The sequence below is a fragment of the Dipodomys merriami genome, unplaced genomic scaffold (genome assembly GCF_024711535.1).
Source record: "Dipodomys merriami isolate MVZ:Mamm:240054 unplaced genomic scaffold, mDipMer1.0.p SCAF_94, whole genome shotgun sequence".
NCBI lineage: Eukaryota > Metazoa > Chordata > Mammalia > Rodentia > Heteromyidae > Dipodomys > Dipodomys merriami.
Window position 1 is genome coordinate 3,305,110 of NW_027206557.1, and position 24,519 is coordinate 3,329,628.

Below are 24,519 nucleotides of genomic sequence, written 5' to 3' on the forward strand. Positions count from 1 at the left end.
TTACTTCATGAGCTAGCTATTCCAAGATCTTGTGAAGGTGCTAGCAAAACCCATAAAGATAGCACGATAAACTCATTCTGGCATTTGCCTAGCCAGCATCTCCTCTCTTACTCCTTTCCTAAGAAAGAAATTAGCTTTATCAGCTCCCCACTGCAAAGCAGTTGCTCGTAAGAAACCAGCCTTCCAAATCTGTCAGCCGACTAACATGACTTGAATGAAAATCAGTCCCCGCCCCCCATACTCCACCCAAATCCATAAGTTTCCTTGGAAGAAAAGGCGATTGTGTGTGTGTTTTTTTTTTTTCAAAAAAAAAGTTTTAAAGTCTCCTCTTGAAATCCTTTTCCAAACAAAACAAAAGCAAACTATATAGAATTACCTTTTAGTAAAAGCAGTATCTTCATAACACTTTGCCTTGGGGAAAAAAACACAACTCAATCAAATCAAAAGTCACGGGGAGAAGAGGGGATTTTGTCTGAGCCACTCCACAGCCAGCGGCAGCAAGTGGAGTTTTCTCAGGGATTAAGTACATGGTCAAGTGGCTTCCCCAGCCTAGGTGAATCCTAGTCTGGGCCACAGGATCAGGTGGGCTTTAGAAGGGGTGGAACGCTCAACACACTGGAAGTCTTCTTGATTCTTACCATAAACCAAAGGAATCTTCAGAGGCTTAGGTCCACCAGACAGCCACCAAGCCAACACCCCCAGGGGGCCACCACTGAAGAAACCACTGACATCTGCCACTGCCTCCCATTTATTTACTTACCCATTTTTAATAAGAGGGATTGAGCGCACAAGTGTGGCCTTTCAGTTAGCAGTATCCACCAAAGCCAACAAACATACATCAAGCTCTTCCTTAATTTTCATAGACCAAGAGGGTAGGGGAGAAGGGAGAGAATAAGGAACGGGAGGGAATAAGGAAGGGAATGGGAAAGGGAAGGGGAAAGGAAAGGAAAGGGAAAGGGAGAAGGGAAGGGGAAGGAAGGAGCAGGGAAGGGGAAGGGAAAAGGAGAAAGGAGGGGAGGGAAGGGTAGAAGTCTTTCTGAAGCCAAGCAGTAAAATAGGCTACTGTGAGGAGAAAGAACCAGAGCACCATGCACTGGGAAGGTATTCAGGAAAGATTCCTAGGACAGAAGAGGGAGACTCTCAACAGTCGCAGCCCAGGGATCTGGACCATGAACAAAAGAATTTCAAAGGAATAGGGAAGGTGGCGTGCCTAACCAGTGCAAGGCACCCAGTTCAAATTGCACTAGGGACAGTTGTCCCCTCACTGCTGGCGTTTTCCAGTCCCGAGTTTGTCACCTAGATATAGGGTCATCTAGCCAATTATCCTGTGTTGACATGGCAGTCAATCTCATGATAACCTTGTGACAGTCTTGTGAGGGGGTCTTGTGCCTATTCTTTATGGTCTTGGTTCCATTGCTGATTTCTAGTGATTTTTCAGCCGTGATTCCTGATTCTGGCTCAGCCCCCTTTCACCTCAACCTGGCTATCTTGCTTCACTCACAAACCCAGAGGAAGGACAGACAGGCAAAAAGAGAAGCCAGCTGCTGGGGGCAGCCAAAGGTGGGAGAGGACCTTCTGGGCAGAGAGGTGTGAGGTGAGCACAAAGGTGGGGGCCAATCAGAGGCTCTGCCAGCCAGCCTTACTTGTTGCACACTTCACAAAACCAAATCATGTCTAAAGCACCATTCTACTTGCTTTATGCTTCATGGATAGGGGGAGTACTTAGTGGTGGTGGTGGTGGTGGTGCTGCTGCTGCTGCTGCTGCTGCTTGAAGTCATGGCTAAGGAAAGGGGCTGAAAGCTCAGGATGAGGAACTTTCACACAAGAGGAGGGAGCCAGCCCTCCATAGGACAGTATAGGAAACACTAGAGCAAACATGCTTACTTGCTGAGCACTTACCCTTCTCCTGTGTTGTACTTCACTACAGCCTGGCACACCAGTCTAGCCAGCAAACAGTTCCTCCTCTACAGTTTCCAGCCTAATTTGTAGTCAGGATTCTCCTTTCCCTCGACATGAAACCCAATACCTTTCTGTGATGAGACGGAATTTGTTCCGTTCTATGTACCAATTAGTGGCTGAGATTCTCTGTCCTGGTTCCCTTGCCGCTCCCTGGAACCTCCCCAGGAGCGAGCACCCCCCCCCGCCCCCTTGCAGTGCCACCAGGCTGGGGGAGCTGATGAGAACTGGGAAGGCACCCGTGGTGTGGAGCGAGTCATGGTTGAGTTCTTCGGCACAAACCGCAGGCTTCCACTTCGCATCCAGTGCTTCCTTACCATCTGAAATTACATCAGGCTGGGTTTGGTTTGAATTAAAGGGAGGGGTCTTTTGGAGGAACAAGGCCTCCGATTTGGTGCTGGATGACTTAGGGCCACCCGCTGGAGAGCTTTTAAAAATTGAACTCACACATGTAGCCAAGCTGTCTCCATGTACTCAACACACCAAGCCTTGCGATCAGGCCTGGCCTGCCTTCCTTCTGAGGCACCTCTCCAGTGCCTGGTGGAGGTCAGAGCCTGAGACACAAAGATCAGAGTGGGAAACTGCACCCTTGGGAGAGGGGCCACTCCCCACCTCCCCCAGGCTTCACAGCCAAGAGCCTGGGGCTCTCAGGAATGAAGGGGATGGGGACCAGGGTCTAGAGAGAAGGAAAAGAACACACATATTGTAAGGGGACAAATCGAACAGCCTTCACAGCACAGCACAGCCAGGCCCTCTGCCTTCTTTATCACCATTCAACATGGCTTCCTCCCTCTCCGTGGGCTGGTCACGAGGCCATTCTCCTTTCCTGTGCCCAGAAGTTATGTCATCACATCCACACCACTCTTCCTTGGTGTCTCTGAGCAAGTTGCTCTCTCTGGCAAGTAGCCTCGCAAGTCCAGGGATCCCCATATTTTTCATGGGGGGCACCCTGCCCCCCACACTTCACCTCTACAGCACAAGAGCAGGGTGGCGGGGTGTGCCACCGCAGTGGGGCACCCTGAGTAAAGTTCATTTTCTGTACTTGGTCACACTGGGTGGGCAGAAGAGCTTTTCCTTTGAAATTCTATTTGTATTAGCCTGTGACCAAATACCTGACAGACATGACTCATGGTTTCAGGGGGTCAGTCCCTGGCTGACCACATGCACTTGCATATAACGTCATGGCAGCAGAAGCATGTAGCAGAGGAGGCTGTATACATCATGGTGGACAGGAAGCAGAGGATGAGCCTAGAACCAGGGACAAGATAAGTAGCGAATATCTGTCATGTCCCCATCACTAAGTATAGACAATAAATGTTTGTAAGATGAGCAGTTGAATGATGGAAAGTATGTGTAAGTGAAAACACAGGCGGAAGACACAGACGTGTGGTTTGTGGTATGTGTGTCTGTGTGTGCACATGCATGTGCACACAGAGCTGTGTGGCTAGAGGAAAGGGGTGTGGCCAGTGATACGTAGGGAAGAAGAAATATTCTCATCCTTGGGCCTACCAAGGATGTGATTGTGAACTTGATCATGACATCTTTGAGAAGGGCTGAAGAGGCCTGAGCAGGGCTCTGGCAGCCTGACAAACCTAACTCTCACACAAGAACCCAGTGTGCTTAAGTATTTAGGGCCTTAGGAAACCAGCAAAGAGAGTTGATCCTGACTGACACAGGGTGGGGAGCCATTGTGGTTGAGTAATCTAATTGAGTTTGCTCAACAGTCAGTAAATGCAATTTGCAGAATCATAATTATATATGCATTTGCTTCTTCCCTCCAAAAACTCTGCACAGAAGAATCAGTTATGCTGATTTGTAAAACATAGCATTGAAGCTCCGATACTTCACAGTTCTCCACCTGCCTTTCTCACCCCATTTATCTTTTGTTCTGTTTCTAATTGAAGTCAATCTTCCCCATATGCAGATTAGGCAGATTTACTTGATGTGGTTTTCACCTAGATCTGTTTTGCTTTGCTTGTCTCAACTGTACCATTTCTGTGCTTTCAAATCATTATTTGGCAAAAGATTTTTAGCTGTAATTAAAAGCATCTAATCACATGAAAAATCCTAATGGTAAATCTTATAAACCTATGGCACATTGCAAAGAAAATGTAAATCTTAACAATGTGAGAGCCAAGTTGGATTTCAAAAATGAAACTCCAAAGTGCATAAATAGACTGAAATAAAAACTGTGGAAGAGAGAGGACCCAGATGTGAAATTCACGCTTTAAAAGTCTCCTCAATGTTTACACAGCAATAAAACATGGAAGAGTTTTAGAAGGGCTCACAGGCAACCACAGTAGCAAGTGCAATTGTCCAGGTTTAATTTGTTGATAATGTAAGGAAGATTGTGTTTATTTAAGGACAATTCAATTGAATACATGGTTTCACAGAAATGTAACATTAAATAAAGATATGTTACTATGAGCTTGGCCCACAAAGTATTAGTACCTTCTTTCTGATAAAGTTTGATGACTAAGTTTTGAAATATGTAAAGCAGAGAAAGCACATTAGTAACCCTTGGTCCCTGGCTGTGTGGGGAGCATCATATTGCACCCCTCTGGAAAGGCAGTTCTCACCTTTATTATTTGAGTGTTAGAAAAAAAAATTTTTATGTGTTTTTAAATCATGAGGCTAAAATCAAAGGTAAAAGATGGATATAAAATGCCTATAATTCTATAATGAGGATAGTACTTCAGAGCCAGCCTGGAGAGACAAATCTCCAAGACTGTTATTTCCAATTACCAGTAAAAATACAGGCCTGGAGGTGGGGCCAACAGAGAGCAGAAAAAAAGCTGAATCAAAGTGTGAGGCCCTGAGTTCAAGCCCCAGTACCAGTACCAAACTTAAGTCTACTAAGTTCAAAAGGTACCTTTAAAGTCTAAAGTGAGTTATTACATCCTTTTTAGAAATCTTATTATAAATTAGATTATGTTGAAAAGTTGACTAGCAATGTTCTTCCTTGGAGCAGCCAATAAAAAATGTGAAAGGCCTGTATTTTAAATTTCAAATAAAAAATTTGATACTCCTGGGGCGGGGGGGGGGGGGGGGTGGAGGAAGGGAATGAAAGGCTCAAGATGTATTGTACTCATAAACTGACATGTTAAGTTGAAACTCCTTTGTATAACTACTTATAGGTTTTAAATAAATCTAAAAAATTTTGATACTCCAAAACTATACATTTATAGGGTACCACGTGACATTTCAATAAATGTGTACACTGTGGAATGTCTCCTCAGCATTATCATTTCCTTATCGTGAAACATTCAAAATCCTTCCTTCTAAGCTTTGGATGTATTTTTATATATGTAATATAGAATATTTGCATATTTTTGTGTATGATTTTTTTGGAGAAAGTTCTATGATAATGTGATTCAGATAATAAAATTATTTAGTCGAGTTTATAGTCTTTTTTTTTTTGGGTCCGTTCGTGGGGCCTGAACTCTGGGCTTGGGCGCTGTCCCTCAGCTCTTCAGCTCAAGGCTAGCATAGGTACCACTTGAGCCACAGCACCACTTCCGGCTTTTTTCTTTTTGCTTATGTGGGGCTGGGATATCGAACCCAGGGCCTCACGCATGCAAGGCAAGCGCTCTACCACTGAGCCACCTTCCCAGCCTGAGTTTATAGTGTTTTATATAATTAAATATAACTTGAGAAAAGATGGTGATTCACAGTGGCTGGCCCCATGGTTAGGGTAGCACATCAAGGCAGGCACCCAAGGCAGAGGAAGCTATTCACCTCAGGTTGGGAAGTGAAACTAAGAGGATAAAAAGGGTGAGGATCCCTCCTTCAAGGGTACTCCCCAATGACCTAACTTCCTCTCAAAGGTTTGGCTCAAGTGGTAGAGGGCCAGCCATGGGCAAGAAAACAAAGTACACAAGGCCCTAAGTTCAAGTCCTGGTGCCCCTCTCCCCCAATTATTTTTAAAGAAGGAAGTTAACACACTATCAGCCTTGAAAATATTTAGAAATTTTCATATAATATTAGAAAACTTGTCCTCTTGTATTTTTAGCTCCACAGTAGTTGCTTATTGATAAAAATAATCATATTCAAGTCTTCCTGTGGAGTAACAATTTTGCAATTCCTTTCAAAAGTTAAGTAGAGAAATCACTTATACATCCCCCTGATGATTAAGTTCCAGTTGTTTGACAATGAGATACTTTATTAAACTTGACACATTTACTATACAAGAATTCTGTGAAAAAAAATGAGAGTACCAAGTTGTTTTGGACGTGAATCTCTGCACTGTCAAGTCAGTCCCCAACCATGTTATCTTATATATCCTGTGACTGTAAGCATACCGATAAATAGAGGCAGCAACATCCTTTCCCAGCAAGAAATAGCAGATCCTGTCTTTCTACAGACATGTCTATGGTATTCGAAGTCTTCCTAGCAAAACAAGTAGATTGACCGGGTCCCTATGGGGTGTCACTGGGAAGGGTGACCTGAACAAGCACCTGTGTCGGCCCTATAACTGTGCTGGTGTGTGGTCCACACTTGTCAGCTTTGGCAAGGGCATCTTCCTCTCAACCGCAGACCTCTCCTCAGACTATTCAGACACTCCTTGGAGGGCTGAAACTTCTGGAAAAGAGAGGGAGGGAGGGAACAGAAGGTCTAGATTATAGCAGCAGTACCCAGACAATCCAATCAGCCATACCAGTGATAAGGGAAACAAGTCTTTGTACAAAAACGCTCTCAGGTCTAGCAAAAACTGACCCAGGTGCCATTGTCCCCAATCTGTGCAACTCTACCCACTCTCTTACCAGGTCTGGCTGTCTCTTCTAGGAGGAGGCGGTGGTTGGTGAACAGTTCTGTGGAGTCCTGTTCTACTGATTTCTCCTCTTGGTCTGATTCTGGGATTGGAGTACAACCGCCTAGGTGAAAACACATAGTGCTTTAGATTAGGCAGTCTGCCTCTGTACACAGTAACTGCAGTGTAGAAATGCTCCAAACACGAAGATTATACATGGAGTGACCACAATCAGGACCGGGCCACAGAGAGTTAACTTTTTTTAATTTTTTTTTATTGTGATTAAATGGTTACATACCTTCCCAAATTTCACAGTATTGTGGGATAGTGATGCTTAGTTAAAGTCACAAACACATTCTAACTTTCCTGGAGCAAATTGTCTATCACAGTCTAAACATTTATGAGTTCTATGGGCTTTGCGATACAGTTATTTCTTCCACATTGTGTGATATGTACATTTCTTTTGCTTTGCACAGCATCAGCTGTTCCCTCTTTCCCACTTGTTCCCTCTCTCCCATCGCTGCCATTGAGTTGCTTAGTTCATTTTGGTCAATGTCCAGATGGGTCCCGCTGTTGTATGTTTTTCCCGGATTCCCTCTAGTTCTGTGTCGTCTTCCTGGTTCCTCTCTGGTGTGCACATATATACCATACATGTGATCAGCAGCATGGGGTTATTTAGTAGTGATTCGACCAGATGAGTGGAAGTCCTTTATTTCTTAAGTCCTGTTAATTTTGTCATATCACCTAACATTTTGGATTTAACATCCACTTATCAGGGAAACTATATGCTGTTTGTCTCTTTGCACTTGTCTTACCTTGCTCAACATAATTTCTTCTAGCTCCATCCATTTCCCTGCAAATGCCATTATTTTGTCCTTTCTAATGGCTGCATAATATTCCATTGTGTATAGATACCACAATTTTTGGATCCATTCATCTGTGGTGGGGCATCTGGGTTGTTTCCATATCCTGGCTATTGTGAACAGTGCTACAATAAATATGGAGGTGCACGTGTCCTTGTATACTGGTTCCTGTTGCTCAGGATACATGCCTAGAAGTGGTATGACTGGGTTATACGGGAGGCCAATATTTAGCTTTCTGAGGACCCTCCAGACTGCTTTCCAAAGTGGTTGTATAAGTGTACATTCCCACCAGCAGTGTAATAGGGTTCCTCTTCCTCCACATCCCCTCCAGCATTTGTCATTGGCTGACTTGAGGATGTGGGCCATTCTGACTGGGGTAAAGTGGTATCTCAGGGTTGTCTTTATTTGCATTTCCTTCACAACCAGGGATGGTGAACATTTCCTCATGTGTTTCTTTGCCATTTTTATCTTTTCTTCTGAGAAGTCTCTCTTTAGTTCCCTTGCCCATTTAGTAATTGGTTTGTTGGGTTTGGGAGGGATTAGTTTCTTGAGTTCCCTGTATATACTGGATATTAACCCCTTGTCTGATATACTGCTGGTAAATATTTTTTCCCCAATTAGTTGGTTGTTTTTCTAGGTTGGTTGCTATAGCTTTAGCTGTGCAGAAACGTAGTCCCATTTGTTGAGTCTCTCTCCAATTTGTTGTGACCCTGGGACTCTGTTCAGGAAGTTCCTTCCTGTGCCTATAAGTTCAAGTGTCTCTCCTATACTCTGTCCTGAAGTAGTTTCAGGGATTCAGGTTTGATGCTAAGGTCTTTAATCCATTTTGAGTTGATGTTGGTGGATGGTGATAGGCTGGGGTCCGCTTTCAGTTTTCTGCATGTGGCTGCCCAGTTTTCCCAGCACCAGCGGTTGAAGAGGCTGTGTTTCTTCCATTGTATGTCTTTGGCTCCTTTGTCAAATATCAGCTGACTGTAGGCCTGTGGATTTATTTCTGGATCTTCTATTCTGTTCCATTGGTTTTCGGGTCTGTTTTTGTGCCAGTGCCATGCTGTCTTTGTTATTATGGCTCTATAGTAGAGTTTGAAGTTCGGCATCGAGATCCCTCCCATGTTGTCTTTTTTTCCTAGAATTGTTTTGGCTATTCTAGGTCTTTTGTTGTTCCATATGAATTTTTGGACTGTTTTCTGTATTTTAGAGATGTACGTCATTGGGATTTTAATAGGAATTGCATTGAGTTTGTATATTAATTTTGGCAGTATTGCCATTTTCACTATATTAAGTCTGCCTATCCAAGAGCATGGAAGGTCTTTCCATTTCCTAGTGTCTTCTGCAATTTCTTTAACTTTTTATAGTTTTCATTAAATAGTTCTTTTACATCTTTGGTTAGGTTAATTCCTAAATATTTTATTTTTTGGGAGGTTATTGTGAATGGGATTGCTTCCTTTATTTCCCTCTCTGCTTGTAGATTGTCAGTGTACAGGAAGGCGACTAATTTTTGTGGGTTGATTTTGTATCCTGCTACTTTGCCGAAGTGATTGATAATTTCTAAGCGTTTGGGGATGGAGTTTTTGGGATCATGAAGGTATAGTATCATGTCGTCTGCAAAAAGGGATAGTTTAACTTCTTTCCCTATGCAGATCCGTTTAATGTCTTTTTCTTGCCTTATTGCCCTGGCTAAGGGTTCCAGGACTATATTGAAGAGGAGTGGCGACAGTGGGCATCCTTGCTCCTGATTTTAGGAGGATTGGTTGTAGCTTTTCCCCGTTAAGTATAATATTGGCTACTGGTCTGTGGTATATGGCTTTTATTGCTTTAAGGAATGTTCCTTTACAGAGAGTTATCTTAAACACCTCTCCAGTGGATGAGTCGTGTCCCTCAGACACTTAAGAGGATGGGGCAGACAAACCCCACAGTACATTGTAAGCTGCAAAGGCACGCAAGCACAGGGTGGGAACAGCAGCGCAGTGGCGCTGGTGCCCGACGGTTCCTGCTCTCCTCCAGCCCCAGGCCTCCTGCACAGTTTCCCACCAAGCTCTCTACAGCTCATCAGCAAAGCCACGAAGGCACCACCGGAAGGTCTGACCTATGGGGGACCGAGGGTGTAGTGTAAACCCTTGCGAGAGTTCCCTGGGCAGGTGCATTCCCAGTGTCAAACTCGCAGGTCCCTGGAATAGGCACAACCATCCACTAACAACAGAGTGGGCCCAGCTCTGCAGGCAAATGACCATTTCCCCTAGAAGGAGGCCCACCTCCCCGGGGAAGAGGGCCATCTACCAGGAAGGAAGCCCATCTCACTGGGGAAGCATCTCACCCAGAAGGAAGGCCCGGTTTTCCTTTTTCCCGAAGCCTGCAGATCATGGCAGCAGGCTTTCTAAGTGCCTGGAGCAGCACCACAAGAAAGGCAGTTGTTCTCATTTAAAGATAGGAAAACAGGTGTCAGGAGATGAAACGTCCTCTTTCATTTTTACTCAGAAAAGGCACAGGGTCATGCGGGAGGGGCCAGGGGTGGTGTAGCGGGCGGGGCCAAGGGCTCCTGTAGGACCAATGAAAGGGCAGGAAGAGGGAATACTTGCTGTTGGTTGTTTGGTTTCTCATTTTAGACTCAGATCAGGGCAGTGACTTCTTCATAGCTGGGCCAGAGTTGGGCAGACAGCTCCTCCTCTTCCCCCCACCCCCATGGAAATAGAGTCACGTCCACCCTACTTAACTGTCTCCAGTGATGAATTACAATCTACCTTTGATGCCAGCTGACATAAAACCTATAAACACTTAAAAAGCGCTTTGTAGTTATTTACCATGTGAAAAAGAAACATCATTTGCTGTGGGCAACCAACAGTTACTGTGAATTTCTCTCTTTGCCTAACCGTAAATTCAGGAGGTGACAAGCTACCTGCATCTGTGCTCTACATCTAGGTGCTGTACTGGCCTGACACTGCCTGCGGCCTTAGCACCACACAGGAGTCCACACCCACTGCACAGCTTCTTAGTCCCTTGCCCTGACTATGCACTCGCCTTCTCCCTGCAGTCAGACTGTCAACCTTGGGTCCAGAGTCCCTGCCAATCCTTGGCGGGCAAGGATAATGGGTGTGGACTCAAGGAGTCTCCATCTGCCTTTCCCCAAGCTGTGGTGAGGTCACTACTCTCTGCAGATGTCCAGAGAAGTGCTGTGTGACAGAGGATGCATCCCACGAGTCTCTCTGGCTCTTGAGAAGAAGTGCCACCTGTGCAGACTTCATCCCAGGCATACCTCCCACATCTTCCCATTCCCTTTGCCCTTTCTTGGGTCTGCACCTCCCCCATAAATTACCACCATTTTAATCCTTGCCTCAGGCCATTTTCTTGCAAAAATCATTGGCACTAGAAGTAGTTCTAAAAAAAATAACCAAGGCTTCAAGAGGGAATTTTGAAGTTTGTCAACAGGCCACTCATTTATAAGAGCCAGGGGCTCCACTGCTGATGCTAAGGGTGAGGGTAACAAGTCCTGGTGTGAACTGCTTAAGCTTCTGCCCTTGGTTAACTGGAATGTCCTGCATCTAGAGGTCAAGACACTGGGAGATTCCGTGGCATGGAATATTTATAATCATAAGAATTTTAGTGTAGATGAGTAAATACCCTGCAAAAAGAAAATGGCAGGCTCAGTGATGGGCAGAAGAATGTCAGAAAGAGTCAGCACTAGCAGCAAAAGGATCATCTAGGTGCTGAGTAAAAATGCACAATCTTAGGCCCCCACCTATACCTGCTGAATCTGAGTTTGCTAAGGGCAGAGGGGCATTTAGGGAGATTTTTGCTAGGAGAAAGCTTATGTATGTGTGTGCATATGTATATGTACATATATATTCAAGAATTTAAGAGTAACAACAAAAGAGAACAGACTTTTAAACTAATGAGATGATCTGAAGTGGAACCTGTGTCCTCCAGATACTAGATGAAGAACTTTAGCCTCCAAGCCTTCACCCCAGTAAAGAAGGGAAAGGAAACTCACACTGGATGGACTATTCCAAATAAAAACTGAATGTACAACACACAGGAGCTACAAGCAGCCATAGGGAATAGTGGAGGATTTCCTGACCTGGACATCAACTAAGGGCATCCAAGAAGTTAGGATCTAACAGTAATGTGGACCTACTACATGCTGGGTGCACTGCTGCACATGCAATATGTTAACTCAGTCCTCAAATCACTGTTCCAGGAAGGGTTCCTGGTCCTCATTTTACATGTTGACAGCAATTTCTTTTTCTTTTGCTGTTCCTCCTCCGTCATCTCCACGATTCCCAGCCACACTGTGCTTTCTCTCCTCAGGGAGCTTGGGAATGGGTCTCAATCATTAGTAGTCTGGACATAACAATGTTGCCCTCAGCTTCACCATAGTGCAAGGGCAACTACATTCTGTAGAAATGGGGTAGATTTTTGCATCTGGATCTCTTCCCCAGATAGCGATCTGCAGTGCAATTCTCCTCCCTTGTCTCAGCTAGTGATTTGTGGTATGATCTTCTCCCCTTGGGTGGGGCAGTGGCTGCCTAGTCCCCCAGAATCATGAGGAAAGGCCTTAAAACACAGTACTGGGCTGCTAAGATGAAGGATTGGTAGGTTTTGTGAGCTAAATGCATTTTCCATTTTCTACTTACATGGAGCTTATTGGGACAGAACCCCTTTATAAGTCCTATCTATTTTTCTTTTTGCCTTTGGGTTTCGATAGCTGGGCCTCTTGGATGAGATAGGATTGAGAAGGATAATTTGGACTAAGGTCCAGCTGGTGCAGAGGCAGCAGTTCAGGGTCCCAGGGTCCCAGGGAAACAGAGTATAAAGCATGGAGGCATGGGATGCTGGGAGGGCTGAGGCTCAGGAGTCCCCACAGCCATGGAATGAAGACTCTAGGATTTATTTTAGGGAATGAAAACTATCCACAAACCCGTTCCTTTATGCCACAAAAAGTCATAAAGTTCTGAAGATCCTCCTCACCAAGTGGAAAACACATTGTCTACATGAAATTACATAAGGATCCTTGTCCCCACTGAAGGAGGGCACCCACCCTCTGCAGGTGCTGCTGGAGTTCACTGTAAGCTACACAGAGGTGACAGGTTAAGAGGCAGACAGAGCCAGCCGCCGGTGGCTCACGCCTGTCATCCTAACTACTCAGGAGGTTGAGATCTGAGGATCACGGTTCAAAGCCAGCCCGTGCAGGAAAGTCTGTGAGACTCTTATCTTCAATAAACAACTGTGGCTCAAGCGGTGGAACACTTGCTTTGAGCTGAAGAGCTGAGGGACAGAGCCCAAGCCCAGAGTTCAAGTCCCGCAACCGACAAATAAAAAAAAAGGCAGACAGATACAAATGTGACTGTCATCTAGAATATAGGAGATCAAAATCAGTACGCAAGGAAAGCAGAGTTATGCTGGTAAATGTGTTACAGCTTGCTTTCCAGGAAAAGAGCAGAAAGCAAAATCCTAATCTATACTATTTGCCCACTGTCATGTACAATTACTCCATCATGGTCAATTTCAAGTGGCCAATATGACATCACCAAACCCTGACTGTGGCTGTGTTAGCAGTACAGAATTCTAGCCTGTCTTCACTACAGAGCCCATGGACATAAAAGTCTTCATGTACACTGGTTACAGTAAAACACAGCTAAATCATTAAGAAAAGAGAGCTGCAAGTATATGTCTTTGCTTTAATGTAATTTATTTGGTGGTAAACTTATACAACATTTAATAATAGCTATATTCAACAATTAACCCACAAAAATCCTTGAAAATTCAACAATAGCTTCCTGTGAGGCAGCCCAAGCCACCTCTAGCACCAAAGGGGATTGATGGATGGGTTGGTCAGTTAGGTGGCCTTCCTGAACAAATGATGTTAGTGACAGCGGCCTGAACTTCTTTACCTGTAAAGCAGACTTAAGAGCCTTGTTTCACAAAGGAGAAATGCATGGCTATGTACAGTGCCTTGCACACTGAAACACATTGGGTTTTCTTTATTTTTAGGTGCAAATCAGGAATATCACAAGAAGAGGAGGATAAATAGGCCAAGATGAACTCCCTCTTGTGGGGGGAGGGGTCTAGAAAAGCAGGGTTCACAGAAACCAACAGAACTCAAGGCAAGGACACAGACAGTGCATATACAATGCATGGAGCACTTACCTTGCAGTCACTAGGCAGCTGGCTACTGTATCTCAAGTCCCAACTGTGCTCTCCTGATGTACCTTTATCTAAGCATTAAGTTCTATCCTAGGCCCAGTTAACTACTAGGTAACCTGGTCAAACAGTACAAAACATTTAGGTTCTATAAGCCATTTGCTCTCTGGTGTCACTACTCATACCATGGCTTCACAAGAGCAACCATAGTCAGTGTGCTAATGGGGATGAGCACTGTGGTCCAATAAAATGTATTCACCAAAGCAGGCAATGTGCCAGCCTTGGCCTATGGGCCATGAGAAGGCTGAAAGATGCTTATTTTGGTCCAACAAGGCTCCTGGAGAGCTACTCTGCATGCCCTAACCCTAGGGTCCCTACAGGCATTTAACCCTGCCATCCTACCACCTGTCATCTTGTAGCATCGCCACCAGAATATCTTCTAACATCACCATAACAAGTTTAATGCATTTTGTTTGCTTGGTGCAACAAATGTTTTCACTTTGGGCAGTGACAGCTTTACATGCTAAATAGGTAATATTTTTCAAAGCAGTGTTAGTTGAATAGAGAAATCTAGCAGTTTCCTTATTGCTAACATCTTCCATTTGTTCCATGACTGTGCTAATGTCAATGCATTCTTATTAACTAATAATAGCTTCTATCGGACCTCCTCTTTCTGTATCAGAGTGCTTTCCAGAGTACTTCATGACGTAGGTTATCGTGTTTTCTCTGGCTTTTCTTAGTTGTGACAGTTACTTGGACTGGTCTTGATACTTTGGGAGACTATTCAGTACATGTACCTGCGATTCAATGGTCTGATATTTTCTTATAATTAGTCTTGGGAAACATCTTTTTAATATAGTAAGGTAGCAAAGGGTTTATTTAACCAAAGTAAAGGCCATTGAGAGTGATAAGTAGGACCAGGAAACCAGTAGTCCCTGATGAAATGTTTTTAATAAAAGTTTCTTCTCATACATTCTACATATTGTCAGTATTTTTTTTTTTTTTTGTCGGTCATGAGGCTTGAACTCTGGGCTTGGGCGCTGTCCCTCAGCTCTTCAGCTCAAGGCGAGGGCTCTACCACTTGAGCTACAGCGCCACTTCCGGTTTTCTGGTGGTTTATTGGAGATAGGAGTCTCACGGTCAAAGCCAGCCCGGCTTTGAACTGCGATTCTCAGATCTCAGCCTCCTGAGTAGCTAGGATTACAGGCGTGAGCCACCGGCGCCCGGCTGTCAGTATTTTTGATGGTCATCAAGTATTTCTTTCCTTGTATCTCAGAAGTGAAATCTAGCAGACAGTGACCAGACAGGCCACTGGTGGGGAAGGAGGTTGAGTGTCAGGCTAGAGGCTGGATTATTCAAGTGTTCACAGTAATGGACTGGCTATGTCTGCTGTGAAGACAGTTGTGGACTGGCTAGACCAGCTGTGGGAGCCAGAGCAGGTAAAGTTTCCTGTCTGCAAAGGGGTCGCAATGAGACCGATGTGCTTGCCACACATTATTTCTGTTTGTTTTCTTGGCAAAGAAACACTTCTGTACCATTTATGTGCAATCAAAGATAATTTATTTTTAGTTCATTTAGTAGATCTTTATTTTATAGACATCTCAACAGATGGTGTGAACTCACAGCCAACCTGATATATGGGTAAGATTATGAGAAGAAAGATTTTTTTTTCTGCCTTCCTCCTGTATTTAAAGGGAATCAGATTGTGCACAGTAATGCATGCCTGTAAACCCTGTTATCAAGAGACCCTGGTAACAAGAGGCAGAGATTAGGAGGACTGAAATCAAGGCCAGCCCAGGCAAAAAGTGAGATTAATCTCAATAAGCCAGATATAGTGCTGAATGTAAAAGTGTGAGACCCTATCTGAAAAAAAAAAAAAAAAAAAAAAAACAAGCAAAAAAGCTGGAGGTGTGGCTCAAATGTTAAGAGTACTTGCCCAGCAAGGGTGAGACCCTGAATTCGAATCCCAGGGACACACGCAACAAGAAAGAAAAGAACGAGGAAAAAGCCTACAAAGAAAAATAATCAAATCAAGAACTGCTGGAAGGGATGTGGACAGAAGGGAACCTTACTGCATTGTTGGTGGGAGTGAAAACTTGTTCAACCACTTTGGAAAGCAGTATGGAGGTTCCTCAAAAGACTCCACATAGAGCTCCCCTGTGATCCAGCAAGCCCACTTTTGGGTATTTACCCAAATGATCACAAACAAGACCATACTAAAGCTACCAGCACAACTATGTTTATTGCAGCACTATTCACCATAGCTAAGATATGGAACCAACCCAGAGATGCCCCTTAGTAGATGAATGGATCAAGAAAATGTGATATATATACACAATGGAATTCTATGCCTCCATCAGAAAGAATGACATTGCCCATTTGTTAGGAAATGGAAAGACTTGGAAAAAATTATATTAAGTGAAGTAAGCCAGGCCCAAAGAAACATAGGTCCCATGGTTTCCCTTATTTGTAATAACTAGTATATGTCTGAGTCAAGCAGAAAAGGTCATGGAAATGAACCCTAAGATATGTATTCAAATGTTTTTTTTTTCTTTTATGTGATTGTATCTAACACATTTATAAGATTATTTCTTTGTTGCTTTGTATGTCCCTCCCCCACGGTATAACCCCTGCTTTCCCTGTATTTGATGTTGGTATAATTTGTGGAGGGGAAGGGAAAAAACAAATCGTTTAAATAGGGATACAGGTGGACCCATTGCAACAATGAGACGTACATGTCGTTATGTTGAAAATGAACTTTACAACTTTGGTGTGTGTGTGGGGAAGGATGGGAAGGAATGGGAAGGGAAACAAAGGAGGAGGCTACAATGCAACACTCAGGCGCTGCAGTGTCACCTTACCCGTGGTTCCATTTTATCATGGTTTCAGTTACCCAAGGTCAACACAGGCAGAAAATATTAAGTGGAAAAGCCCAGAAATAATTAAAAATTTTAAATTGTGCACGTAGTATGATGAAATCTCACACTATCCTGCTTCAACTTGCCCTTCCGACTTAGGATGTGAGTCATGATGTGAGCTCAGTGTATCCAGGATGTCTGCTACCCACTTGTTAATGACCTGGGAACCATCACATGGCAGTACCATGGCATTACTGTCATTGTCTGTGCTCAAGTAACATTTACAAATGGCCCTAAAGTTCAGGAGCAGTGATGGTAGTAGCAATGTGGGTAGAGAGGTCATAAAGTGCTTCCTTGAAATAAAAAGGTGAATGCTGTCACTAAGAAAAAGGATTCTGAGGTTGGTAAGATCTCCAAAAAGAACAAATCTCACCATGAATTTATGAAGAAGAAAAAAAGAAATTGGTGCCAGTTTTGCTGTCACACTTCAAATTGCCAAAGCTATAGTGGATAGTAAGCACCTAGTTACAGAGCTCAGTGCTACAGGACTTCAGGCATCCTCTGGCATCTTGTAACAGAGGGAATTCCTCTATATAGACATATTTTCTTGACAATTTTCTATCCTATTGTTTCAACTATATGGTAGGGTTTTTGTTTTGTTGTGTAGTGAATGACAGTCCTGGAGCTTTGAACTCAGAGCCTAGATGCTGTCCCTGACCTTTTCTTGTTTAAGGCTAGTATTCTACCACTTGAGCTACAGCTATACTTCCAGCTTTTTGGTGGTTAATTGGAGATATGAATTTCATAGACTTTCCTGCCCTGGCTGACTTTAAACCATGATCCTCAGATCTCAGCCTTTCCGGGTAGCTAGGATTATAGCCATGAGCCATTGGCATATGGCCAAATATATGTTTTTCTAACCCACAGAAAATACAGCTATTTAAAGACAAGCATCCAATATGCTTATATAGCAATTTTGGCTGAGTATGTAGAAATTATTTAGGAAGGGAGGGAAGGAGGGAGAGAAAGAAGAAAGAAGGAGAAGGAGGAGGAAACAAAGAAGGAGGAGCAAGAGGAAAAAGAGAAGGAGGAGGAGAGATACTGAGGGTGAAAAGGGAAAAGGACGAATAACCCATATATCTAATTTTCTGTGTGTATACATGTACATAAGGTACTTGAGGTAACTTGCTAGAGATGTGGGTGATAAAATATGAAAGCGTACAAAATATATTAGCCACTAGAAAAATGCAAACCAGAACAAGAGACTAGCCAGCAAGAGGTATGGATGAACACAGGTAGGGACTTACACAAGGGCTATGACAGAGACGAAAATGTCCAAAGCTCTGGAGAGGTGTGGCTCACACCTTCACATCACAACCTGTCTTTCCACACTGGACTTCAGACCAAAGCCCCAGTCAGTACCTTACTTGGACTTCACAGTTCCTTCATCAGCTATCCTTCTTTGTGTGTTTGCCTTCTGCCTTAGCCTGGGATTATAGGAATGCTTGATGTTGCTAGTCTTAAGATGCAACTCAAGAACATATGTCCGGATATCATCTCTCATCTTACTCTACCCTTCACTGTGTGTAATGTTGAAACATACCACCTTTAACCTGGCATAATTTTTCAGTTATAAAACTCAACACAAAGAAAAAAATCTCTACAGTCTTAGGTTTCCAGTTCTAAGTGGTATGTAGTATTCTGTTATTCTATGAAATCTGCCTTACAACTTTTCTTTCTCCCTGTATTTGCAGAGACAAGGCCAATCATCAGCTGGAAACAGCAATGATCTCGGTTACACAGAGGCAGGTAAAGGTCAGCATAGTGTGTGTCGGATCGAAGCCCTGGGGATGAGCACAGCCTGGTTCTGCTGTCTACCAACCAACTTTGATCCCCCCACACAAGGTAAGAGCTAAAAAACATGGTCAAGACTATGCATGCACCCTATGTTTGAAAATATTTCCATTTCACTCCTCCCAGTAGAGACCAAGCATGTGAATAAAAGGGAGTCTAATCCATTTAAAGAGGTCTCACATGTGTCCCAACAGGTTTAAAAACCCCTATAAAGGCTGAACACTCAGTCCCTCAGGCATAAGGGCTCGTCAGAGAGGTAGGCTTTCAGAGAGCAGGGTGATCCTCCAGTTAAGATATCCTTACAGCCTTGATAACAAGGTGTCCAAGCACTCTTCTCTTCCTGGCTGGACCACAGTATAGGTTCATCTGGTACAAAGGATTAAGGAATTGTAGGATCATTGCCATTTTCCTCTACTGATAATTATGTAGATAGAAAGTACCATGCAGAAAAAGAGTCCTATTTACAAAAAAGCAAGCACAGTCCATAAATCCCACAGACTGGAAGGGATCCAGGTTAAGAATTTCTCCAGATGTCAGTCTGTAAACAGGGCTTCATCAAGTGAATTCCCCAATTAATTGTTGGCAGGAGTGATTTCTGCATCACTGTGGCATTGTGCTTTGATCCCTTGCCGTAGTGGGTGCATGGCTGGCTCTACAGACTGCTGATCAGTGCAGATCATGAGAATTCAAGGAAAAGAAATGAGGTGAACACAACTTCTGATATGGAAAGAAGGTGCTGAGAAATTACTGCTCAGGAACTTGGAGCGCTGTTCACTGAAGGAAATGAGAACTCTTCCATTTATTTGTGTTACATCTGTTTTTCTAACACATTTAGTTCTTAACCTGGAGCACTTGGAAGACACACACACCCAGTAAGAACATAAACATGGAAACTTAAAGAAAAAAACCTGCTCACTATTTTGTTAAAGTCTCCAATCACAATGTTTTCCCACATGTTAACAAGGTCATTAAACGCTCCAAACAGGAAGATAGGAGTATTGTCCACCATTGTGAGTGGGTGGGAAGGGAGAGAGAGGAATGCTCGCCTTCTTCCCCACCACCAGTGCCTAGGTCTTCTCATGGGTCTGTTGTCTTTCACCTAGATCTTTTCTGTACTGGTAAGCACAGTATTTTCTAGCTCGAAAAGAAGGCAGTTGTGGTTTTCAATTTCCATTTTGTTTCGAAACCCCAAGGAAATCCAATGTACAACTGGAAAGAGACATAATTTTTAACATTTCCATTTCAAATACTTTCCTAACTCCCTCTTCAGAGACCAATGCTCTCTCAAAGTACACACACACAAATAAAACACAGTCACAGCTCAGAAAGAAAGGAAGCCAAAAACTCTGCAATAACAATTTCAAAAAGAAAGGGAGGGGATGAGAGAGAGAGAGAGAGAGAGAGAGAGACAGACAGACAGACAGACAGACAGACAGACAGACAGACAGAGAGACAGAGAGAGACAGAGACAGAGAAAGAGACAGAGACAGAAAGAGACAGAGACAGAGAGACAGAGACATAGAGAGAGGCAGACAGACAGACAAAGAGAGAGACAGAGAGACAGAGAAAGAGAGATAGAGAGACAGAGACATAGAGAGGGAGAGGGAGAGAGAGAGAAAGTAGTGAAAGCATGGCTCTACTTTGTCTGGGTAGCACAGAAGAAGGCTAGTGTTCTTCATAGTTCTCTCTCTTGCATCAAGTGGCTATTAATTTCCCAGTGAGCCTGGCAACATTTCTCCATCTTGAATTCCTTTCCCCAAACCAATTAAAAGCTATAAGCTTGATCAAATTGTCTTGTTGTTATTAACAGCAAAGTCTAGGTGGTGATTATGAAGCTGACTGCAGCTGGGTCATGATGTACAGAGAGGTTGAGAAAAAAGAGAAAAGAACACAAGAGCTCTGGAGAGTGAGCCTATTCTGTTATACACATATGCTCAGGACTCAAGCCCAAGACTACTCTATTCGCTAGTGCGCTAGTGATACATCAGTGTGAGAGAGAGCAGAAAGAGGAAATATAAATAAGGGGTATGTAAGTGTCACTAGGTGAATTATTCATTCATTTACTCCTTTATTTGCTGAGTCTTACTATGTAACCCAGGCTGCCTCAAAATCATGTTCTTCCTGCCTTGGCCTCCAGAATAAAGGCTCTGGTGATGAAGATGATAATGAAAATGTGATGTTAGTAACTGCCCAGGGTCCATAATCACACGCCTTGTTTTCTGTTTACAGCTGCAGTTTCCTACTGAGACTGTGACAGAAAGGGATGAAGCTTTGAGGGAAAGAGGTAAGACCAGGGTAAGACTGTGGGTGGGGGGGAGGGGATGCCTTTGGAAGTAGCCAGCAGATGAAGCTTGAAGAGGCAGCCCAGTGACCCAGAGCAGGAGCAGCCAGGGAACCAACACTGGAGCCATGCATTTCCATGTATGCCTCGAAGGAAGCAAGCGCCAATTATTTTTATGGGACTTTAATTCTCCTAGTGAATATTTTATAGGTGCTAGTGAGTTCTTCTGAAAGAGGAAGGGATTATTAATGGAAGATTCAGTGGCAACTGCTCACCAGGGTACTCAGAAATAATGCTCAACAAAATCATTCCGTTTACACCTCATCTGTAAAGATCGAGGAATTTAAAAAACCAGTCCGTGAATGCATTAGTTTCCAGATGACTCTGTAGTCTGCATGATAAACAAATACACTTCCCACAGGAAAATAAACACATTGAGCAAAAGGAGTTAATTTTCCTGTCTCTTACGTAAAGAGTGGGTGCTTACTATATTCTTGTTGACTTGAAGAGGAATGCATGAAAGTGGAGGAAATATAGTCTTAAGAAAAAAACTCATCACTGAAGAATGTGCCAGCACATCCTCCCAGGACTGTGGGCTGTACACAGCTGCTAATGTACAGGCTAGAGAATCTGGAACAAGAACCAGCCAGCCCCTTCCTCCTTGTATCCTCTCCCATTTCTCAAACAAAATGAAGCAAAGAACCTAATTCTTTTCTAGAATACTCTAATACTGAATAAAATCAGGTCTCTCTGGCTAACAGATAGCTCTTAAATTCTCTAGATGCTTTAAGAAAATGCTCTCTGAAGCAGGACCATCAGAATTCAAATCTCAGCTCTGCCACACTTAGCTTTGATGTGTGTGTGTATGTGTGTGTGTGTTTGTGTGTGTGTACATGTATTGAACTATTTAATCTTTCTCTGCCTCAATTTCCTTGTTTGTAAATGCAGATAATTGTACCTGGCACTGAGGGGAAATGTAGATTAATGAACTAATTGATGTAAAAACACCTCAAGTAGTTCATAGAAAATTTCAGCGCTGCTACAATCTTGGCTAATCTAAGTGGAGATTTTCATGCAATATGGGCTGGGGGGAGGAAGAGGATGAACAGGAGAGTGGATGTTTAAGATGGCAGAAAGCAACAGCTATAGCTATAGCTATCTGACCTTCAGGAAAACAACAGGCAGGCCTTGAATTTCTGCTCTTCCTGCATAAGCCTCCTGAATGCTGGCTGGGATTATAGGTGTGCACTAGCACACCCAGCTAATTTGCCCTTTCTCAAATTTTATAATTCCATCTCAGGTTTTCCTCCCGAATCCCAGTTGGATATCCACCTACCTGCTAAATGCCTCCATGGGGATATCAAACTTGTCCTAACCTTATTCCTGATTCTCCTCAATTTTGCCTATTCTGTAGTCTTTCCCAGCACAACTCCATGTTTCCAGCTACTTGAACCAAATCTTGGAGTGAGTGGGACTTCCTCTCACACACCATCACCTGGCTGTGAAGCTGTTGTCTCTATGTTTAAAAGCTTCTCAAGAGGCAGACCATTTCTACCCCTACTACCACCATGGGGAATTCACCACCATCTCCCACAGAAGGACAGCTAAATTACTTGTCTGAATTGCTTTCCATCTGGATTTCCCATTTCAAACTTTGACACCCTGATTCCCAGTCTGTTCTCTGAGCAGCATCAAGGATTCTTTATAGTAAGACCACATCACTCCTGTCTTCATGACCATCTCCCAGTTCTCCACAGAAAAAGCAAATGTCTCCCCAAAGGCCGCATGTGATCTGACTCCTCTGACCTCACCTCCTACCCCACTGCCTCGCTAGTCTCCTGGCTGCTCCCACCTGAGGGGTGGCCTGCTGTCGCTGCTGTCCATCTGCTTTAAGTGGGTCCCCACTCCTCCTATCACTGTAGGGAAAATCCCTAACCTCCCGCCAAGTTTTTCTTCAAAAGCTGCTTTCTGAACACAGCCCACCTCGACCACCCACTTAAAAATCACCACTGGTAAGCTTCCTGTTTTCTTACATACATTCTAACCCTCAGATGGCAGAAAGCTTTGTCTACTTTGTTGCTGCTGTAACCGACTCCTAGCATACAATAAACACATAGTAATTATTTCTTGACTCAAATGAATGAATGAATGATTTTGGCCTGAGAGATTTTCTTTATAACAATTCCCCCATTTCCCATTGGGAAGTTGGAAAGTAACCACAGTGAAAAACAGGACTCCTTCCTGCCCTGCCTCGAAGACTACCTGGTTGTCTGAAAACCTAGAAAGACTTGCAGAAAGTTCTTTGCTTGAGCTGATCCATATCTTAAAAGAACCACATATTATTGGATGACGACACCTGGAGAATGGAGAGACAGAGTAGGTGCAACAACCACATGTCCAGTCCAGACAAGAAACAAGATCCCAGCGGCGATCTGGGTAGAAGCCAAGGCTAGAAAGAGGTAACGCAGGACTTGTAATTCTAGTTCTTGATAACAGTTACTGTGGATGAAGGGACTACAAAGGAAGGCACAAAGACATCTGTCTGCGTGGGAAATTTCTCAAAACGAACAAAAAAGGATCCATCTTATTTCCACTGGGGCATCAGTTATGGGCTGGAACAGTTTATTTTTCCCAGGCTACTTCAAATCCAAACGTGTTTTTAAAAGCAAGCCCAATGAAAGATTAGATAAACAACTGGACAATGTTTTTTACACTCTGGGTAACATAAACATTTCAAATTCCTCCCTAACCCTTTATAGGCATAAATCTCTAATTCCAGAGAAGGTGAATAGCATCAAAGTTTAAACATTACTTTGAATTATTCACATTTACCTCCATTTCCATCTTGTACTCTTTTTTTGGCAATAAAAAGCCAGGCTTCATCCAAACTATGGTACTATGACTCCCTTCCAATCGTAAAACAACTTGGATTTACCCCAGCTCTACTTCCTTTGAAGATGGAACATAGCAGCCCTTCCCAACAGTTTCTTTTTTCCCCCTTACCTCCTATACATCCTGCACTGCCCTTTTTCAAACCAGGCTTTATAAACACAGAGGAAACATAGAGTGATTGGCCTATAACTTAACTACAGGAAAAAAAATAAAATAAAAATGGTATCAAACACAGAAAAGAAGAGGGTTGAGCCAGGCACCTGTGACTCATGCTTATATTCCCAGCTACTCAGAAGGTAAAGATTAGGAAGATCATGGTTTTAGGCCAGCCAGGGCAAGAAGTTCATGAGACCCCAGATGACCAATTGCTGGGTGTGGCAGTGTGTGCCTGTAATTCCAGTTTAAGCAGGAATTAAGGTCCAAAAGTAAGACCTTATTTTGAAAGTGTTTAGAGAGAAAGGATTGGGGCCTAGTTTAGAACCCTGAGTTTAAATCCCAGTACCACCAACACCAAACCAAACCAAAATAAATGGGTTGAAAAGCAAAACAAGAAAACATCAGAGAGAGGACAACTCTTTGATTGAGAAAAAGAATGAAGCACCTATGCAGGAATACCACAGGAGAAAGCAAAGGAGAAGGTAGAGGGGAGAGGAGGGAATGGGCATCACCAGGCCTTCTATAACCGACATGGAAACAAATTCACCAGTGAAAGGAGGTGGTCAGGAGAGAATAAAAACACCCTGCTCTATCAAGCCCTCAATTTATTTTGTTCCACAGTATATGACACAATTTTCACTATTTACAACTTTGAATGGTAGACTAGACAATAATCTGCACCCATGGAGCATAAAAACCATACACCAAGCTAACTCCTGGCAGTTAGAGACTATCTTTTGGTCTCCAGTTTCTTGTTTGTAAAATGGAAACACC

General features: G+C 43.4%; 1 protein-coding gene across 5 annotated transcripts in view; it reads right to left on the reverse strand.

Annotated features, from left to right (window-relative positions):
* Window positions 1-4,277: 4,277 nt before the first annotated feature.
* Bbs9 (Bardet-Biedl syndrome 9) overlaps window positions 4,278-24,519 on the reverse strand; it is a 318,806-nt gene continuing 298,564 nt past the window's right edge. For all 5 annotated transcript variants that reach the window (XM_070014257.1, XM_070014260.1, XM_070014259.1 and 2 more), the window contains 2 exons: window positions 6,720-6,830; window positions 4,278-6,537 (listed from right to left, as the gene is read on the reverse strand). In XM_070014257.1, coding sequence (XP_069870358.1) covers window positions 6,506-6,537; window positions 6,720-6,830 — 143 coding nt within the window. In that variant the 3' untranslated portion in view covers window positions 4,278-6,505. The remainder of the gene's footprint in view (window positions 6,538-6,719; window positions 6,831-24,519) is intronic.